The sequence below is a fragment of the Vicugna pacos genome, chromosome 35, assembly GCF_048564905.1.
Source record: "Vicugna pacos chromosome 35, VicPac4, whole genome shotgun sequence".
Lineage (NCBI taxonomy): Eukaryota > Metazoa > Chordata > Mammalia > Artiodactyla > Camelidae > Vicugna > Vicugna pacos.
The window spans coordinates 23,737,820-23,759,236 of NC_133021.1; the positions used below are offsets into that span (position 1 = coordinate 23,737,820).

The 21,417-nt window shown below is 47.0% G+C and overlaps 1 protein-coding gene across 18 annotated transcripts in view; it reads right to left on the reverse strand.

Moving 5' to 3' along the window:
- Positions 1-21,417, reverse strand: part of KIAA1217 (KIAA1217 ortholog) — a 669,685-nt gene that overhangs the window by 32,901 nt on the left and 615,367 nt on the right. For 13 of the 18 annotated variants that reach the window (XM_072955360.1, XM_072955357.1, XM_072955359.1 and 10 more), the window contains 3 exons: positions 8,958-9,062; positions 8,400-8,449; positions 3,385-3,551 (listed from right to left, as the gene is read on the reverse strand). In XM_072955360.1, coding sequence (XP_072811461.1) covers positions 3,385-3,551; positions 8,400-8,449; positions 8,958-9,062 — 322 coding nt within the window. The remainder of the gene's footprint in view (positions 1-3,384; positions 3,552-8,399; positions 8,450-8,957; positions 9,063-21,417) is intronic. The other 5 variants (XM_015243246.2, XM_015243256.2, XM_015243245.2 and 2 more) reach the window with 1 other exon arrangement.

The window sequence follows — 21,417 nt, forward strand, 5'->3', positions numbered from 1 at the left end:
AGCCACTTTGGTGGATACTCAGTGACCCTGGTAAAATCCAAGTATTGTGGCATTTTGGGAAAAAAAAAAAAGATGTAGCTCATCACTTTTTTTTTCCTTCCCTAAATCATATTAGAAAGGTAATAGACAAAGACGATCATCTTTTGAAGGGTCCATTTGTTAGATGTAAGACCTTCACCTGTCTCTTTTTCCATTGCTGCCAGCTAACTGTGGTGCAGTTCTTACCTGGGGGCGGGAACATAACAAAATAAAGGGTCCATATGGCTCTGGTGTCAGTTATGACTAAGCAGAGAACACGTCTGATTAGCCACTGGGAATGAGGCACATATTTAGCGTCTGGGCTTTGAAGTCACTAAGTGTGTTTTTCATGCTTACAGGGTGTTTCTGCTTCTCTCCTTCTAATAGCTGACTGAGAGCTCAATTTCCAAGAGGCATCTCTTGGACTATGGACTGAGTGTTCACAGTATCTGAGAACAGCAGTTCTCACCCTGGAACATTCTAGAACCACTAGTGCCTGGCTCTTGATTCACACCAACAAAGTCAGACTCTGGCGGTGGTGTTCAGATATCACTATTTCTATGAGGGGCCTCAGGTGATTCTCCCGGGGTTAAGAATGGGTCCCTTAGGGTAACACTGCATGGGAGACCGGAGAGCAGGGAAGTTTAATAACCTTGATCATCTTCTCAGGCTGTCCTTCATCTCCCTCCACATTTTCTCCCCTATTTAAATCCACCCACCCCACTGTGTCTGCATCAAATTTCTACTTCTGAGAATAATCCATCAATCCTGCACATGAAATGCTCAAATAGGGTGTGCTTTACAGTCTAGGATTTTCCCGTTGATTTAATTATCTAATTACTGGAGCCGGCTGCCAAGCACAGAAAGACTCGACTCATTCGTTTTCACTATTTTGTAACACAGTTCAAAGAACATCTGAATTTCTACTTCAATTTTGGTTCTTTTGAGACTCTCCCGGAGTTCCGTAGGTCTCTGATGGTAGCTCTGCCATTGGGCTTACAATTACTTTGGGGTTGCATTTCACTTCTGGTGTATAATGCATGTGCTGAGACGGCTTCATTATTCCAAACTGGTTTTGTCTTAAGTAGACTCCCCCTGAAAGCAGGCTGGGGTACAGAGGATACAGAGACTGGGGCAGAAACAAGAGCAGCCAGGCTAGGAAACAAAGCACCCCCTTTCCCCGCACGTCTGCGCTTGAGACCTGCACCAAAGCCTGAGCTCAAGAGCACACCTGCTCTGTTCTTTCCTCCAAAAACCCGGAAAGCTGACCAGCTTCAGGGCAATAAAGGAACTTGTGTGGTTAAGGGAGTGTCCCACACTGGACTGGAGAGCCGCTTTGTTTGAGAAGCTGTGATTCTGCAGCTGAGCCTCCTCAGTTCAAGGGTTACAAGGAGTGGCAAGTTGTGGGAGACCCCTCCCTCCCGGCCAGCCCCGGGCAGGGTGATGCCACAGCCCACACATCGCCGCCTGGGTACCAAATTCACCACACTTCAGGGGAGGTGTGGTATTTACAGCCATTCCATCTCCACCCCCACACCAACAAATGCTCGCTTTTGAAAGCAGTAGGTACTCCTATATAAACGACACTTTCAGAAAGATTTGTGCGCCCACCTAGGAGCGCACAATTTCCAAATGGCCAGCAGGTGGCACTAAAAGGCAGGAGTGGCGTGAGATGGGGGTTTAACCTCCAAAATCCCCAGGTAAGAAGCTGGGAGCCCAAAGACCCTCTCTGGCCTGCAGAGTATGAAATTACTGATTTTTAAATTACTTTTCAATATTTTTAGAATGACTACAGATACTTCATATGACACATCTATTTCCAGATTCTCCTGAAATATTCAAACACCTAGAAACACTGGCCTCTTCCACCTGATTAAGAGCTACCTGGAGCTCTTTAGAGGAGCCAACTCACCATTGTCCCTCATCCACTCACTCGTTAAGTTACCGCCTGGACACTGTGGGCATTGGACTTGGTCACTCTGCACACACCCTCGGCCCAACCTGTACACTATTTCACTGCAAAGTGTCTTTCAAATTGCAAAACAAGGAGAAGCAATTATACAGGAGGGGGCACTTCCTGGGTGACATGGTTCAGAAGAGGATTTAAGTGAATTTGCATGAGATGTCCGAGGAGTGTGGGACGTTGCCTGACAGTAGCTTTTGGAGATCTGGGCAGTGTGATCTGCGATGGGGCCTCAGGGCCAGCTCTCAGGCTCCCCTCCCTGCTGTAGGTACAGGGCAAGAGGAATTCACCTTCTTAGCTTTAATTAGGCGGTGAAAAATTCAGGGCACATGTCTCAGTGAATTGAAGGGGGAAAGCAGCTGCGGTTTGAAGCCATTTCCTCAATGGACTCACGGGCACCAGAGCCTGCATCCCACTGAGGATGCCACACCTGTGTGGCTGCTCTGGGCACCTGTGTGGCTGCTCTGGGCTCCTGGGTGGGTCTGCCTTTTACCAACATCTGGACTATGAGCATCTCCAAGTCAAGGAGGATGCCTGGGCACAGTACAAGCCAGCACTACATCCTTAATGACTAACCTGCCACCAAAGGCAGGGAGGCGTGAGGCTGATTCACGAAGAAACAGACATACAATCTCATGAAGAGATACACTCCCCCAGTTCCTTATTGCGCTGAACTGGGACACACGTTATCCCGCCTCGTCAGATTTATGGGATTTGTTCACCAGGATTTGTGACATGAAGGCTCACTTTCCCCTGCCCTCTGATTGCCGTGTAGTTCACATATTCCTCAACAACGGGAAAAAGGTAAGGAGAATATTGTGAAACACACACACACCATCCAAATAAAATGCAGATGTTTTTCTCAAATCAGCCATGATGGCTTCTTTTCCTTCTGAATTCATCCTCTGAGCCAAACTCCTACTTCTAAATGCATCATGGTTCCTTGCAAAAAACCAAAAAAACCCCCCAAAAAACCCTTTGCTGCCTACAGCACCTTTGCACATGCTCACTGAGGAAAAGCAAAGAGCCAAGCACCATTAAGCAGGAAGTCATAACTGGCTGTTCGAGTGCTCCACGGGGCTCCTCTCCTTTAGCTCTCCTCCAAAACCCAGACGCTTAATGGTTTTTTCATGTGCAAAAGTGCGCACAGCTTAAAGAAGAGGGTATAGATAAATTATCATTGCAGCAGAAGGCTCTAGAGAAAGAGTGTGTGCAAGAGAGGAAACCAGGACATCATGGTGCCTGCATCCTGGTCCTCAGTTATCCCAGTGAAAGGACGGTGGATGAAGCCCGGGAAGATTCTGTGGGGCTAGGGATGCGGGAGGAGGCGGATGGGAGGAGGAGAAAGCTGACTTTGGGCAGCTAAGTCAGAGGACGCTGTCCACAGGGGACAGGGCCTGTACCTGGAGCTGTCGCATCTGCTGGAGCTGGAGCCTGAGTTCGGCCACACTCCGCCTCATGTCCAGCAGGCTCAGATGGACGGCAGAGGCGCTGGCAGGCGGGAGCTGGCTGGGTGTCCCCGAGGACTCCAGGGCGCTGAGAGTCTTCCCGCCGGGAACTTGGGGCGTTCCTATGAGAAAAGAGCAGCCCTGAGAATGGCAGAAAGGAAAGTCGAAGCTGTGAGCCCCATCCCAGCAAAGATGACTGATAACCCTGAAAATGCCTTTCCTTCACTGTGAAAAAAAATTTTTTTTAAATGATGTTAGTTTTCTCTAAAGGGCCAAAAGAAGGAAATGGGTTTAAATAAATTATGGAACGGTGATGCAATGTTATAATATGCAGTCTGTAAATGTCATGTTCTAGAAGTCTGGTGCTATAGGAAGGCAGATCACAGAGCAGGATGTACAGCATGACGTCATATTAAGGAAGCTGTCTGTCTGTCTGTCTATCCATCCATGCAGGTTCTTTAATAAACACACAGATTTGCATAGAGAAAAGATAAATGTATATATGACAAAGTGTTAACAGTACCTCTACCTGGTGGTGTTCTGTGAGTTTTATGTTTTTATATTACTACTTTTTGTACTTGTGAATCTGTATAGTAATATAATTTTACAATAGAAAAAAGAATTTTAAAACTCTGGGCCCCAGGGTGCAAATGTGACTGCTCCCAGCAGGCAGATGTACGCCAAGAACATGCACCTTTAGTTCTGGGCAGAGATCTGGCTGAGCACCAAGTGGAAACTAGTAACAACTGGGTACTCTCCTGAATCCCTTCAGGTTTCCAGACCTCTGCACACCTCTTTGGGTGAAAAAAATCATGCATGAAGTGAATATTCTTTAGGAGAAGAATCAAAAAAGGCAGCAGAATGAAACTCTTTCTAAACTCTTCCCAAAGTTTTGTTGCTGCCATAAACTTTGCTTCCTGAGTCCAACTTGAACAATCCTCATGTATTTCCCAAATCCATCTGGGCAGGGCCTGATCTGAGCAAGTTTGCTTTAAAAATGCCCCCAAAAGGGTCCCGAGTAGCAGTCACAGGATCAGCAGGGGGAGGGAATCAAAAGGAAATGCTCTCTCCTTTTTAGGGCAACACAATTTTAAGGAGCAGGTTGCAAGCAGAGGAGTAGACAAAGAAATCTGCAACACATACCCACATATACACATACACAAACACACATTTACACACATCCATACACACAAACACACACGTATACACATACACACACATCGGAAGTCCTGTTTCAGCTCTTTCCTATAAGATACAAAGTGGAAGGTTTGCAAGAGTCCAGGCTGACCTAGCAGGACAGAACCCTTTTGTTGCTTTGTGCACCTGGAGTTATTACAAAGTAGCGGCCCCTCTTCCTTCTTTCCTTTCCCAGAACACACAGCCTTGCAGGCCTGGCTGAGCAGCTGCTGTGGCTATGGGGGGCTGTGCCAGTGAGCGAGGACTGCCCCCAAATTCTCTGCTTACTTGCTTGGTCCCAGCAATGCCAACAGAGAGCTGATGAAACCCTAGATTCCTCCTCCTTGGGTGCCCATCCCCACAGAACCGGTCTCCCAGCAATCATGGCCCCCTTGGAGAGCAAGCCCCAGCGGACAGACAGGGAGCCTTCAGTTATCTTTGTAAGCCCAACTGGCCACTCCTGTCATCACCAGTTGTGCCTCTGACCAACTTTGGGCCATTACCACTCCCTTCCACCAGAATCAAAATCACCCTCAGAAGAGCAGGATTTGGCATCCCTGCAATTGTCCCCAAAGAGTGTTCTCCAACTGTGAAGGTCCTCAGGGAAAGGATGTGCAGAGACGTTTCCGATAACAGCAGCATGTCTGAGTTAACACAGCACCTCGGATCAAGTGTTCTCAGGGGAGAACAATAAACCGAAAGTTTTCCTTTAATATGCACGCATGCGTGCACACACTCACATCACACAACGTCATTTCCTTAAAGTACTTCAACAAAGACGACACTGCACCAGCTTGTCCTATTTGGTGCAGTGGTCCCCGTAACACCCCTTCTGTGCACCTCATGGCCTGTTCTTCCTCCTGCCAGGTCTGCTCATAGGTAATTTACTTCAGTCGGGGTACACCTTGATGTAGTCTTACTACATACAAATTTGATGGGAATTTAATATGTCCTTTTGCGATTGAAATAACATGGGTTTGGGGGCTGGCTAGACTGGCTGTGAAACCTACCAGCTCTGTGGCTAACATCTTCCTTGGGTTATGTGATTAAATGGCATAATACACTAAAACACATGGTACGCCTTGGAAATGGGAGGCTCCTTCTGTTCTCTTATATCCACGGTAAGCCAAATATTCCAAAAGGAAAAGGAAGGCTGGGTTTCCCTTTCTCACGTACCCTTGGCCAAATGAGCGCCTTGACATAATTCTGCATCCTTGTCTACAGAACAGCAGTAATAGTTCTTGTCGCTCACTTCCTAAGATTCTGGAAGAATTAATATATTTTGCACACTGTACAAGGCTGCTATGGCAACGAAAGCCCTGTGGACCACATGTAGCCCTGACACATTAGTATGAGAAAGACCAAACCCAGCAGAGACGCAGGGGAGCAAACACACGTGCATGTTGCCGGTGGCACTGCAAATTGGCTCAGCCTTTCCGAAGTGAAAACTGGCAATGTGTCGCCAGTGCTACTCAGCTTTTCGTCCCTTTGGACTTACTGATTCCACCTGGGGCAATGCATCCCAAAGATATTACGCCTGCTCCTTCCCCCATGCTTCAAAAAGGATACTTGCAAAGTTGTTCAAAACAGAGAAATGAAACAACCTACGTTTCTTTAAAGGAGCTGGGACTCCTTAACACGAAAAGATGAGATACAATGACAGGTTGATGGAGCACGTTGATGGTGTCACATGTGTATGGATGTGTGTTCAGTTTCCACATCTGGAACATGGGAATAATGAGAGTACCCATCCCATGAGGCTGCGTCAGGAGTTAACGAGTCCATGCGTGAAAAAGCACTCAGAACAGTGCCTGGCACTTAGGAAACACTCTCTAAATGCTTCCTGAAATAATAATAATGGTAATTACATTAATAATAATAATTAATAATAATGATAATAATAATTATTATTATTTCTAGAATAGAATCCAGAGGAATGCTTTAGTGTTTGGTAGCTTCATTTCCCCCCCCAACTTCATTAGATATAATTTTTTTTTTGCTGGCCCATGATATATTTTATATATATATATTTTTTTATTGAAATACAGTCAGTTTTCAATGTTGTGTCAGTTTCTGGTGTACAGCATAATGCTTCAGTCATACATGAACATACATATATTTGTTTTCATATTCTTTTTCACCATAGGTGACTACAAGATACTGGATATAGTTCCCTGTGCTGCACAGTATAAACTTGTTGTTTATCTGTATTAGATATAATTGACATATAACACTGTGTAAAGTGTAACTTCAAAGTGCACAGTGTGTTGATTTGATACATTTACATGTTGCATTACTACCTTCCTAATGCGCCCATCCCATCCCGTCACATAATTTCCATTTCTTTCCTGTGGTGAGAATATTTAAGATCTATTCTCTACTGGCAGCTTTCAAGTATATAGTGCAATATTGTTATCTATAATCAGTACATTCTGGTCCCCAGAACTTATTCACCTTCTAACTGGAAGTTTGTGCTTTTCGGCCAACATCGCCCATGTCCTCCACCCCCAGGCCCTGGCAAAACCATTCCACTTTGTTTCTATGAGTTCAGTAAAGGCCCCTTTCCCCCCGTGAGTTCATAACAGATCAGAAAATAAATGAATACATATCTCCAAAGCAAACTGGCAACTCCTCTGAAGACAGGTTCAGCAATTTCCATGAAATAATTCTCTGGCCGCAGCCAAGGTCACTGAATGATTTCTAAGTAAACCAACAAATTCCAGGAGGACTGGGCAGGCTGGAAGACCAGCCCTGCTGGCTTTACAGCTGAAGCACCTCAACTTCGTGCAGAACCAGCACCAACAAACAGATGTCTCAACTTAAGTCCTCAGTTCTGTTCTCTCCACCACGTGGCACCACACTCTGTGGCTTCCCCAAATGAGGGGTTTCACCCAACTTGCCATGTGCTTCCTAAGTAATTCCGTAGCCAAACACGTCCCTGGTAACGATTTCTACTTCTAACCCAATGGAAAGGAAGACTTCATATTCTTGACAGAGGCCCACCTTGAGCCTGCAGGGTAAGATCTACATCCAAGAAACCTGGATACCAGGAAAGTCCACAGGAAATATAACTGAGGCTTCCTGGTTGGGGGAGGAGGTGCTGGCATCTAAAAGGAGGCCCAGGTTCAAGGACACCTGTTCCTGCCTGGACCCCTGATGGCCCCCTATCAGCTCTTGCCCCTTCTCAACCAGTCACATACTGTGGCTGGGCTGAGGCCCTCAGTGTAGAACCTTCCAACGGCTTCCCTCTGCACTCAGAATAATAACTAAATTCCTCACCAGGGCATCTGCACTGGCTCTGCTCCCTACCTGGATGGCTTCTCCCCACACCCCATCCTTTTGGCCTCCGTTTGTGTTACTTCCTCAGGGAAATGCCCTTGGTGGAGGCTAGACCTGTTGGTTAAATATGCATCCTGCACTTTTTCTGAACACTCAACACACATGCACAATTACCCGTCCCAGATCCATCTTCTGCATGCGATTAGGAGGTAGGCAGCCCTGTCTGAGTGATGCCCACTGTTCTTGCCCGAGACCAGGTATTTGTTGGATTTATGGCTTCATAAATGAATAAATGAATAAGTGAATAAACCAATGAAGACTAAAGGGAGAGGACTGAAGGGGATCAGGCCCCCTGAATTAATGACTCATCTGGAATTGCACAGCATAACGTGGGGAAGGCGTGGTGGAGTGGTGAGTTATCCCAGATGACTTAGGGAGAGATTAATAGGTCTGGAAGCAAGCCGGGTGCGTCAAAGGCAGCCTCCTGGCCTCCCGCTGCTCCGAAGAACACTTACCTGCACCATCTGTGTGGTTCTTACTGGCTGCAGTTTTCATCATTTTCTCGCTGAATAAAAGAAAGAGAGAGTCAGCTCTCCCGTCTCTGAAATGCCTTTTCCCCCTTTCCACCCACTATTCTAAGCGATCAGCAGCAGCTAGTGATGGGATTAAGCAATGAAGGTATTTCAGCATCAGCACCACTATTGGCCAGGATGGAAGAGGCTTCCCAGGTGTGCATCTGACACCGCTGGTGGAATACAGCTGAGGCGCACTCGTAACTTTCAGATGATGGAGGATGTGGAGATGCGTGGATGGAGGGTGCAGCCACTGCGCAGTGGTCCACGAAGCCACATGCACTGGGAAGCCCATTTACCCTTCTTGGGCCAAAGTGTTACCTTCGACCAAGAATTACCAGAAACAGACAGACAGACAAACAAACCATGATTCATAGAGATGTGGATATTTTCAGCCTTGAAATGATTACGAGAAAACGATTTGAATGAATGAATTATCTTAATAATTAAAGAGAAACAGATTGAATTATTTTGAATCGGTTTGCTTTCTTCTTTTTTTACCTAGACGCATCTTTGCTATTACTTGTAAGGGGCCCTTTAAAAAGCGCAGACTGAACAAGGCCAGTTAAACTGGCAATCTGTTTCTCCATGGCTTGCATCCTCTCTCTGTAAAACAAGAGAATTGTTTGTTAAAGCTCTGTTGACTTTCAGACTGGTCTGTCTAGGTGAACGATCATCTGAGGGTTATAAAGGGTTCCACCTAGGAGGCCACCAAAGTTCACCCCAACTTGGCTTGGGGAAGCTACAGAGGCTTCAAATCCATGCTGAGCTCAAGATTTGATGATCAGAGTTTAGTATTAACCTGGTGATCTCACTAAAGACACTGGACAGACCAGCAGAGGCCACGTGGAAAACAGAAAAGCTTCTCCCTTGGAAGTAATTCTTTGTGCATCTTTGTGTTTTTGAGCCTTTCTGCCCTGCTTTTGCTGTTTGACCCCTGCACCAGCGGGATCCTAGGCCAGCGAGGGCCCCGTGGCAAACACTTCTGAGCTGCAGTACCCCCCCCCCCCCGCAGCTGGGAGGCTGCTGACCGATTTTGATGTAAAGGATGGAGATGTTCGTTGTATGTATGGAGCAAAACTTGTTTGACCGCCCAAGAGCAACACAAGTGGATGTCTCTTTAAGAGCACAGAGAAGTAGGGTTGAAATCAATCTTACTTGAGGGTAAAGGGTATTCAAACCCATGTCATGGGAACCTGGGGCTTTTTCAGGATGAAGCAGAAAAGCAAATGCCCCTAACAACTTGGTTATTTCAAGCCATGAATGAAAACTCTTCCCAAGTTTTAAATTACTCACACAGACACCACGCCTCTCTGGTCAGGGCTCTCTAATGCTACACACGCTTTATCTGGCTTTTGAAACAGGCTCACACTTTCGGGCCTCAGTCAATGGCAGTGTCATGGAACCATTCCTGTTATTTGTAACACATCATAAAATCACCACAACAGACTGACCTCGGCTAAGTGCAAAGGTCAGGACACACATCGTGGCACGTGAATTCAGTCATCCTCACTTGGTAGCTCAAGGCAATAAAAACAGTGTGGACACCTGAATTACCATCGGATCCCATCAGCAAGTGTCTAGTCTGAGCCTGAGACAGAGAAGGGACACCACTCATCACTGGGGGGGGGGGTGTCCTCTATCCCATTGGCCTCTTGCAGTGGGAGCAAGTGACACTTTCTGTGCTACAGTCAGCAAATTCAGACATTGCGGCTTTTAAATATAAGCCAAACTACTTTATCTGGGGCCCCGTGAAAAAATCATGGTGGCCTGTTCTTTCACTAGAAAAAAATAATGGGTTATGGGTTATGTTGGATTTCATGAGAGATGCTGTATCTGTATCTTGAACTTCATGGCGATCAAGAGCATTTTCAAGGGTAATTTTGTTCATACACAACTTACTGGGCTTTGAGTTTTGCCTTGGGAATACAACCTTTAGTGCCATAGAAAACATTCAGACTAATTTCCAAATGATAAGCTTCTGATTCCAGAATTCTATGCATTTTCTTTAGTTTAACATGGATGGTTCTGTCACAATGTGGGGTCTCCTGGATGGAAGTCATACAGTCTGGAGAGTGGAAGTTTGTAAACCCACCGGGCTGGGGGGGGGCAGAATAAGTATTTATAATATGATCTCTTTGTTCTAATAGTGTGGAAAGAAGAAATCTCAAATAGTAAGACTATCTTTGCATCTATCCAGAGTGACTTTCCAAGGGTTTCCAGGCATAGCAGTGAACGCTAAACCTCTGAGCTATAGTGCATTTTCAGTCGTACCTGTGTTCTGGGCATCCTGTTGGCCATAAAGCAGAGCGTGTGTCAAGAGAAAAACTAGTAAGAAATTCCACTCAGGAAAGCAGGTTAGTAAACACCCATTGGAGATCCCAAGTTTGTCAGACCCAAGTCGCAACGGCACCTGAGAAATGATGGGGTGGTGGCTGATCACGCCACCTGCCACGCAGGAGGTGGACTCACACAAATGGGTTCCTGGGGAGTGGCTGGCATCTGAGGGGACCTGCTGAGTTCTGGTGGATGCTGTCGAGGGCCCCCCCCCTTCCCACAGTTGTGTTAGAAGCCAAACTCATGACACTAAGAGTGGGGTCCTTCAGAGCTCCCTTGAGATGTATTTAGTTTACTGCTCTTACTCAATCCTAGGCAAACGTAAAGGGTTTCTTTTCTTTTATAGTGGCAGGACATTCTTAGGGTCTAGACAGCTCTGGTTTGGAATGGGTTCTGAGAAGCTGGAGTGCAGGACAGGAAGGTTAACTACACTCAGGGGACGATAATATCAAGAAACGTAAGCGATAGGTTCTAAGCAAAAGTCTGGTAGGAGAGAAATGGCAGGATGGATTCCAGCAGTGGCCTAGGCACAGTCCTAATCAGGGCAAAGTCAGTGTTCTTTCTGGTCCCCCTCTGGTCACCAGCTTTCATTACCTGCTCTAGCAAAGGAGGGCAGCAGCATTAAAAACTGAAACAAAGCACGTGCATCATTCCAAATTCAAGACATTGATCTTAAATGGATTCATCACCGTGGTGAGAACCGCAGAATGGTCCAGCACAGACTGGGCATCCACAGGGCTTCTTATCTGTCTTTGGCATCCTTCAAGGCTCACTAGGTACTTGGCTTCCCCTAGACAATGGTTTTAGGATGCAGAGAAAGAAAACCTCCAAACGCCACCCCGTTCTCCTTACTCCCCAGGGATGATGTGAACGTAGCTGCAGAACTACCAGGGATGAGGGTTCAGATGCTTTCAAGCAAAAGCCCTGCGTTCAGTCCAGGTATCTACACATTTGCTTCTTTTTGTATCTGTGATGACAGCGATGGATGCTTCTTGGGTGGCTTCCTCCAGGCTGTGTCACCAGTGGGGCCACCAGGAAAGCGACATGATCTGTTAGAACCTCAAGAGTTCAGTGTACTTAAGCTTGACTGTCAAGGGGGAGCAATTCTCTCCCCCTGCCCAGAAAAAAGTGTCTGCCCCAGGCGCTGCACATACGGATTGCACATACGTGTACAACAGCTTGGCCAAGACCTCTTCACGAAAATACAATTCTTTTGACACATGGTAATGAGAAAACTTTTTCCCTCCTGTTTAATCGTCAGAGTGTTTCTGGTTTCAGGATTCATTTGCGGGAGATTATCTGATTTATAAATTCATAAATAAGATTGTCTTTCCATTTCATGGTTGGTAATCTGGAAACAATTTTATGGTTTAACTAAATTACAGCAACTGGAAACTTACGCAGGCTTCTCCCATGATGAAATGTTATGAAGTACATTTTAATGTGAAAGGGGAAAAAAAGAGGAATGCAGTGGAAGAAGAGAAATTAAAACGACCCTGTCATTTTATTGCAGTGGCAATTTTGTACGATAATCACCAGAATATTAAAGATGTTTTAGGTTCATTCTTGCCAATATCGCTTGGCTTAAGGTATTCTAGGGCTGGTATGATTATTGTTGAAAAGATAGTTTGAAAATGATTTCATAAACCATTTTCTATCGTTCCATAAACCACATTTATGTGATTAGTATGTATGGTTAACTAGTCATTTAGTGTTATAAGTCAGCCTGGCTGAATGAATCTTCTCGGGGCCCAAGCATAATATTAATAAAAATTCAAATCCAATCCAGAGAAAGTGCTGATCCCGGGATTAAATTCCTGCTGCTACAACCAGCTTGCCTGTGAGCCCGCGTGTCTGTGAACATGAAGCAACACCCCGGCTGCTCCTGGTCTGCGCTCTGCCTGCACAGTCCAGGGAAGGAAGAAACCAATCTGCATTTGGGGGGCTGTTTTTAGCCAGTAACTGTCTGCATACACCTTCTTGATTCAAGTTTTCACCTTCAGCGTTTCTTGACTGGGTACTTGTCTTTGGACTGACCGAGGCCTCATTAAGCCTGAATTAAGTCTTTATCATTGTGGATCTAAGGAAATTAATGGCTCTTAAAAGGCAGGCATGAGGTTGGTAATTCCCCTATAATGAATCCCAAGGAAGTGCTGGGAGCTGGCTGAAAACAGCCAACCTAGCTGACAGGATTAGGTGCCCCGTCCGCATTCACCTTCCTAACCAGTTACTAACTTTGGAACCCAGTGGTGTGGGATAGTCAGTAACAACTGTAGTGACCGGGCTGGCATTCTGAGAGGACTTACTCAGTCCGCCATTCACTTCTAGCTCTAATATTTTGTGATTCTTCCCAGTTCCTGCTCTCCCTCTGGAAAGCAGTCAATGGTCAATGAGTCATCAACAAACATTTCTGAGCACTGCATACATGCTAGAGGTGCCATGCAGGCCGCTGTGGACACAGCAGTGAATGAAGTATCATTACCCTTAAGCTGTGCCTTCCTTTCACAAAGCCATTTTTTTTTTTTCTGAGAGCAATCTAAGTGAACTAAGACCCTTTTGTCTTGGCAGTGCCAAAGGCGTTTTCCAGAATTGAACAGTGACCAGGTTTAAAGCTAGGCTATACCCTTATTTGCTCATGCCCTGATTCTTGGGTATGAGGGGAAAAACCCAGAGTAATTAAAGACACTGTTTTTAGATGAGTTCAACAGAACACTGGAATTCAGATGATCTGAATTTGTGGTAAAGCTTTAAATAGGACTGTGAGCCCTGAACGTTCTATTTTTGCCCAACGTTAACCTATTGGGGAAAGAGCCGTGTAACTAAAGACATTCTTCCAAAAATGCCCAATAAATTTAACTTGTCATTGAAACTTCTAGACATATTGAGGAAATAGTAATGGAGTTGGTGGTAACTGCAGTACACCAACAATGCCACCTACCTCTAAGTGTTTCAACACCGTCCTGCTACTACTGCGTGCTCTTTCAGGATAATGACCCGTCTTGCGCTTTTCCTTGCATTCTCAGTCCTTAGGTGAGGACTGGGCACACACAGGGTCATGATGGAGTATCATTTATAACCCTGACCTCGAAGGTAGCTACCTCTCCCTTTGCCCTCTGCTCATGAAGAATGAGACGGCGGATGTTCTATCTCCCCTTAGCCACTTCAGTCCGTCATCTGTCCACCCGCTCAACACCTCCCCTGCTTCTGAGTATGAATTACTCATCCTTAAATTCCCCTACCAGCATCCAGGAAATCCCCTCACATCCTTGGATGACTTCAGTGCAGGAAGCTGGCCTCCTGTCCACCACACCCCAGTCCATCACCCTTTGTAGCTTCAACATCCGCCCTGATAACCCTTTCAAACATTCGGCATCATAGATCCTCAAACCCTTCTTCAGACATACTCTGACCTTAAATTCTTACTTGATATGGTAAAAACATTCTAGATCGGAAACACCACATTCCTCTTGAAGTATAGAAAACTTTGGCTGTCTTCCATCCCTTATTCACACAAATCAGCTCTTTGCCTGCCTGCTGGCCTGACTCCCTTCATCCCCAGCCATCAATACTGTCTGGAAATTCCTTTTAATTTTCTTGCTCCTGACCCGGTGGACCCCACACGTGTCCTCCACTGTCTTGACTTATTCTCTGGCTTCCGGCCTCTTTCTCCCCCTTACTGTTCCTCGGCTGGCCTGACTCTGCTCCTGACTAAGGGAAGAGATGAGAAAAAATGGTCCTCATGTCCCTTCTATTTCTCCCCCCATCATTTCCTTTGGTGACACTTCAAAGGAACCCTCTCATCAGGCAACCAAGTTTTCCCCAAGTCAGGGAAGAGGCAAAGCCCAAACCAAAGGAGTCTGTCTGGAATGGTCAGCATTTTAGTTATGATCCAGGAAGACAGACACATTAAATGACACCCATGAGGAAAGAGGCAAAAAGGGAGCTTCATTTATAAGGATCTAAAATTTAAAAAAAGCGATTCCTACTCTTTCTTCATAAATTCACCAAGACACTGAGAGAAGGAAAATTTATACTGAGATGTGAAGAGAAATACCACAGAGATGACGACATTTCTCGGAATAAGGAATTATTCACATAGTAACGACCAGTGCGTTCACCCAGAGCACCTCAGCTGACGTCTGATTACCAGCAACTTCAGTTCAACAGTCACTGCTGAGGGTGGGCACGTGATAGCAACGGAGGGGAGATGCTGCCAGGGTCTCTGTCCTTGACCTCGGGCTGAGATGATGGAGCTTGGATGCGCACAGGAGGCGGGATTCTGCGGGGGTGGGGCACGTGCTCTTCGGGGTCAATTGCCCTGGATGCTGGAGCCAGAGCAGTCAGCGGATGAGGAGCAAGTCCTCCTAAAAGGAGACTTGTGAGCAGGGCGGAGGGGGATGGCAGGATCTCGCTGGAGGGAGAAGGGGAAGGAGGAGGGGAGAATGGAGTTCTAAGCAAGGAGAGTTCTAGGCAAGAGCAGAAGCATTAGACTGAGTAAGAGTCAATGGAAGTCAGAGCCCCAGGCCAGGATTAACCCAGGCTTGTGCTCTGACTTCATTACTTACAGTGAGGGGAACGTTCTTTCATCCATTAATTCAACAGATGTTTACTGAGCACTTCCTGTGTATCTGGCAGTGTTTGGGCGCTGGGGACGGGAGTGAACAAGCAGACAGAGATCCTTGCTCACGAGGAGGTTACGCCATACTGATAATGTGCAGAATGAATAATTAACCTTGGACACTAATGTCAAGAAGGAGAACAACAAAAGCCAGAAGGGAGATAGGAAAGGGATTTAAGATGTTAGATGGGGTGACCAGAGGGGACCTCACTGAGAAAGTGAGTTTTGAATAAAGGCCCATTGGAAGATACGGAGCAAGGCATGTGTATTATCTGGAGGAATGTTCCAGGCTGTGGGAGGAGCAGATACATGCGTCCAAGGCAGGAGCATGCTTGGCTGGGCTGGGGAGCAGCTGGGGGCCAGTGTGCCTGGAGTGGAGTTAATGAAGGTGTCAGAAAGGCAGCAGAGGGCCGACCTCGTCAGGGATTATGGGGGCGGGGGTCATACAGTTTACCTTCCAAACCAGGTTACTTTTGACAGTGAAAGGAGGAGCTACTGATTATTGCAGAAGGACGCAGAGATGAACTGGAGTCATCCCAGTCCAACTGGGAAGTCCATTCTCCCCACCTGTAGGTCATTTTAGGAGGCTCTGGCTTTGACCCTGATGTGGTGGGAGTCACCGTGGAGATGTGAGCAAGGAGGGACACCAAGGGGCCAGCATTTTAACCAGATCACTCTGGCTTCTCTGCTGAGAACAGACAGCAGGTGGGCAGGGACAGAGTATGGAGACTACAGAGGAGGCCATGGCGGCAGAACAGGTGAGAGCTGTCATGGCTGGGCCAGTGTGGTGGCCGTGAGGTTGAGAGCAATAGCGGGAGTTGGGGCATCTCTGGGCAGAGAGCTGATAGCGTTCTCGGGTGTCCAGTGTTGGGTGGGAGAGACAGTATCAACGAGACACCAAGGCTTTCGGCCTGAGTGACGGATGCAAGAAGCTGTCACACTTGAGACGGGAAGACCGGAGTTTCTTTTTGGATATGCTGAGCTGACCAACAGACATCTGAGGGGACACACAAATCAGCATGACAAACCATGTCTCCGAGCGTCAGTGTCCTCCACAGTCAAACTAGGGTAACAGCCGCCTTACCTGCCCCACCAGGCTATCCTCCTACAGGGACGCGGGCCAAGGGGGCAGAGGAGCAAACACCTGTTCCATCACATGACAACCTGCAACACGTATGGACGCAGAAAGTTTCCTTTGATCCCTTCAACTTCATTCATTCAACGACTGTTTTTCTGGCATCGATTATGCCAGGCACAGTTCTCACTGCTGGGGACAGTGCGGTGACTAAAACAGCGGTCTTTTCCTGGTGGAACTTACATCCCAGGGGGTGAGGATAAAGGTATGACAAAATAAGTAAAAAAAAAAAACGGGGGAGAGTCTATATGTAAATATATAAATATATGCATATTGTTTGTTTATATTACTTGTAATATATTAATTATACCATTATGTGTGAGTGCATAGGGGTGTGCGTAGGGGTGTGTGTGTGTGCGTGCAGGTGTTGCAAGTTCAAATACAATGGCTGGGAAAGGCCTCGCTGAGCTGATGGCCTTTGACCGGCGCCCTGCGGCTGGGCGGAGCCAGGCAGGCAGACGCGGGTGGGAGGGTGCACGAGGCAGGGCAGGAGCAGACGCAAAACCCCGCAGGGAAGAAAGTCCCAGCAAGTTCAAACACAGGAAGCCAGGGAACGGGCCCAGGGAGGGGATGGGAGAGGCTGAGTGAACTCGGCACACAGAGGAAACAGGGCCCGCCCCCGCCGGCCCCACCCCTAGTTAAACAGAGGTGCCTGTTCTCCCAGCCCCACTCCCTGGTGGACACCGCACCTGAAATCCTGCCAGGCACCTAAGTCTAGACTCACACAATTTTCTGGTTGCAGGGAACTTTTTAAAAAACCCTGCAGTTTCCTTCCCACTCTGGTTTGATGATTTTGACTGAAGCGAAAAGGAAAGGGGGAAAAAAGGCGTGGCCAGCCCTGCAGGTCGGGCAAAGCTTAGCCACCCCCGGGCCTGTGCCCCCGATGGGCATGATCACCGACTCCAACGCGCCGACGGGGTCCTGCCCAGCAGGGCAGCCGCACTGGGGGAAGCTCCAGGTTGCCTGGAATCTGTTTCACAACCTACTTTCCGGGCAGGCTGTTCCGGGTGAGACCAGAATGCGGTCCCGAGTCAACCACAAGGACGCGCAGTCCCCAAAGGGCCCGCGCCCCGCTGGCTCCTCCCTGCAAAGGGGCTGTGGCTCCTGCGTGGTGTGTGCCAAAGGTCTCTTCTTCATGGAGAACTTCCCAGGTCACAAAGGGACTTCACACCTATTTTCATTTCAACAGAACCCTTGGGAGGTCCCAGCTGCCGTCTCCTGGTTACACCAGGGACGCTGAGGATTATTCTCGAGGTATGGTCTAAGGGAACAGCTGGTTGGCCTCCCCCTGCCCCGCCCACCCAGTGCTCCCAGCATGGCTCCGGGCTCTGGGCTGCCTCCCTGTGACTCACCCACCGTCAGGGTGAGGCCCTACTTCTGGGTGACGAGAGCCTTCGCTCCCCAGGGCAAGCCTACACACCCTACCTTATGAAATCACCTGTTTTGCATTTTCTTTCTCTTCCTTGAGGGCAATTTTTCATATTCCTGCTCTGGAAGTGACATCTCTCTCTTTTTTTTGGTGCAGTTACAAACCCGTATGAATAGCTGTCTCTGTATTCTGGCGACCTGAATACGGGCTTGCCATTTATCTCCCAATGAGGCAACGTGGCGCAGGCTCCCGGGAGATGGTCTCTTAAGTGACCCTCTGAGGGGGAGTGGAAGGAGGCTCCCCCCTCCCACCTGCGTCTGATCTGGGAAATCTCAGGGCGGACTCCAAAAAATAGGGTAATGACTCTTAGAAGGAAAGCATTTCCTATACCTGGCCTCTCTTTCTTTTTTAAAAAAATCGTGTCTTCTTAGAGACCTGTGCCTGCTGGAGGAGTGAAAATACACTCCCTTTAAAGACAAAAAAAAAAAAAAAAAAAAATCAAGACCGCATAATAGTGAAACATCATCTGACCAGAGGAGTGGCAGTCATCTGTCCTCTGGGAAATGTCCTGTGTGTTTCTCCTAAAAGTCAGCAATTAAGAAACTGGATCCCTCCAGCTCTGAAGATGGACAGAGGGAGAGGAGGCGTTACTGGCCCTATGAGAGTCAATGCAGACGTTTTCAAGACCTGCAATTTTTTTGGAAAGTTCGAATTAATGCTTAGCCCTGGCTATAATTTTGAATCACTTCATTCATGAAAAATAAAGTCCCTAATTGAAATAAGGACACGTGAAACCTCCGTGAACTCCACCAGACAGCAGGTCAACTAATCACAAGAGCCGCTGAATGGCCAGGACATCTCGACAGCCCAGGACCATCCAGCTGCTGGGCCGTCTGGGCACTTAGACGAGCCCCACCTTCAGGCTGGGCAGCAGCCACACTGACTCTGCGGTGAGTTCATCTTGCTGATTTTCAAGGAGGCTCAACCCGTACCTGAACATCTATTCCTCTTCTCTTTGAAGAAAGAGGCTCCAGTCGGCAAGGAAAGGGGCGTGTCTGAATCTCACAGAATTTAGGTTACTCTGGTTGAGTTTGGGTTTCAGGTCTAAGGCATTTGATTGACAGCACCTCGTGAACATTCAAAGGAGAGACAGGGATGCATTTTAATTTCACTTAATTAGTGACAGATGATGGCCTTCCTATTTTAAGAAACTGGTGACAGACCTTGTGACAGTCATTCCACTGGTATTTCTGATGGACTATCCCTTGTGTAAAGAGTAGGGCTATCAACCATAATCTTCATATTGGTTGAATATCATGTTTATCAAACAGCTCTTGACTAAACTCAGCAGCCTAAGGAAAGACTAGCAAATATTATTTCACTATGAATTTATATTCCTATGAATGAAGTAGTAATTAATTTATCAGCACCAATTTGATTTCTGAGACTGGCAAAACATGACATCTGGCTCTCGTCTTTATAGGTAGCATAATGGTAGAAATATAGCAAATTTTGGAGAGAGATCAGTCTGTCTTTCCAAATGGCATCCTTTCATTCCATTATGTAAATTCCTTAAATTCGAGGCCATCTCAGCATTCTCATGAAAGCTCCCAGATCAGCCTCAGTTCAGGAAAGTGCTCCCTTTTGTGAATTCACAGCAATTACTGTCTGTATCACTTCTTTGGAATTAATTATGTACAAGCCGTCCCCAAATTATGGCAGGCTTGTGATTGAAAAGTTTTCTTCTACTTCCATTGTTTAGAACTTGGAATGAACGGTGGTTGGATTTCCAGCTGGCCCACGGAAGTCTCTTCAACCTACAGTGTTATTATTAGTCTGCTCATTGTTCCTCATTGTTTTCAAGGAAAACGTGTCCTGACTTTCCAGCTGAACTTGGAGATGCTGGGAACAGACCTCCCCCAGAGCTGCAGCCTCAGGGAAAAGCACTTTCCCCCTCAGTGGCTTGCATGGCCTCCTCCCTTCTCTCCGCTTCGCCAGGAGACACTGCCATTCCTAGGGTGACAAGAGCACCCCTGGGCACCACCTAAGAATGAAATCTTATTGTGGTTGTTCCTGAAAAGCGGTGGTTTAGTAAGCATTTCGTAGCTCAGAAGCCTCCTGTCCTTAACCACAGCATCACTTACACGTTCGCCTCATGCCTTTAAGGTTTTAAGACTGTCTTCCCAGTTTATATTCCTTGCAGGTGGGGACACATCAAAGTTTCTTTGTATCCTGCAAAGCGTCCAGTCCACAGCTAAGCACATAAAGAGGAGCTCAATAAACACTCATTGATCCCTAATTAGAGCTACACGGGAAAGCAATTCAGACACCAGCTGCGTCAGCCAGGCACTGTTAGGCATCAAAACAGGCATCTGATAACCTGATAATTTCAGCTCTACCTGGCTAAGTGTCCTTAGCATCCACCATACAGCTCAGGTGCGATTTTAAAGAGACGCCATTAAGGTGGGGGCTAGGGCTCAGGGGTAGAGCGCGTGCTTGGCGTGCACGAGGTCCTGGGTTCAATCCCCAGTCCCTTCATTAAGGAAAAAAAAAAAAGCCTTCTCCTGGCTTGTCTCTTTGCTCCTGGACCCAAGAAAATGTGCAACACACCCCCTCCTTCTGAAATGGATTTAAAAGTGGCTTTGATATTCTCAACATTGTAACTGGAATCTTTAATCCCAGCTAATTCCATCCTCTGTGCACTTACTTCTGTTTCCCACCCTCCCACCTGCTTTATGCTCCCCCTGGTGTTATATTTGACCATTTGTCTCTCTGCTCTGTCTGGCACAGTCCTTTGTCCGCACCATCTCTGTGTATTCATCTCTGGGTTTAGGAGCATTGGGTAGACTGCTTTGGTCAAAGTGGGAGCTCTCCCGCACTTTCTCTGTGCCAGGCACGGCACAGGGCACTTAACTGCAACGAGATGTTCCATCCTATGAGGTTGGTGTTACCAGTGTCTCTATTTTACAGAGGAGCAAATGGATGCAGAGCAAAACACGGTGATCTGTCAGTTTCCAATGGCTAGCAAGTGTCAGAATAGGGATTTGAACCTAGGCAATCTGGAACAAGCAGGCGTGTTCATAAACACTGCCTCTCAATAAATGGCTGATCGCAGGCTGATTGAACCAAAGGTCCCAACAGCAAGTTCTAATAATAACGGAGCTGCTTGACCAAGAGGTAAAGTAAAGGGCAGATTTGAGGTGATAATCATCAAGGCCCATGTTTTTGATTTGACAGCATTTGCTGACATCTAGAGACATCTTTGGTCATCACGACTGGGGTAGCATTTTAGGGGAGTTTGCTACTGGCCTTTGGTGCGGTAGAGGCTGGAGATGCTGTTCAACATCCCATGATGCACAGGATGGGCCCCCGATATCAAGAGGCAAAAGTTAAGGAACTTTGCTCTAGAAAGATCCCAAGTCTAACTACGTAGGAGATACCAGACATGGCTCACTTTTGACGATATGTTCAGGAAGAGGAAAAGTTAACCATGCTCTTCCTA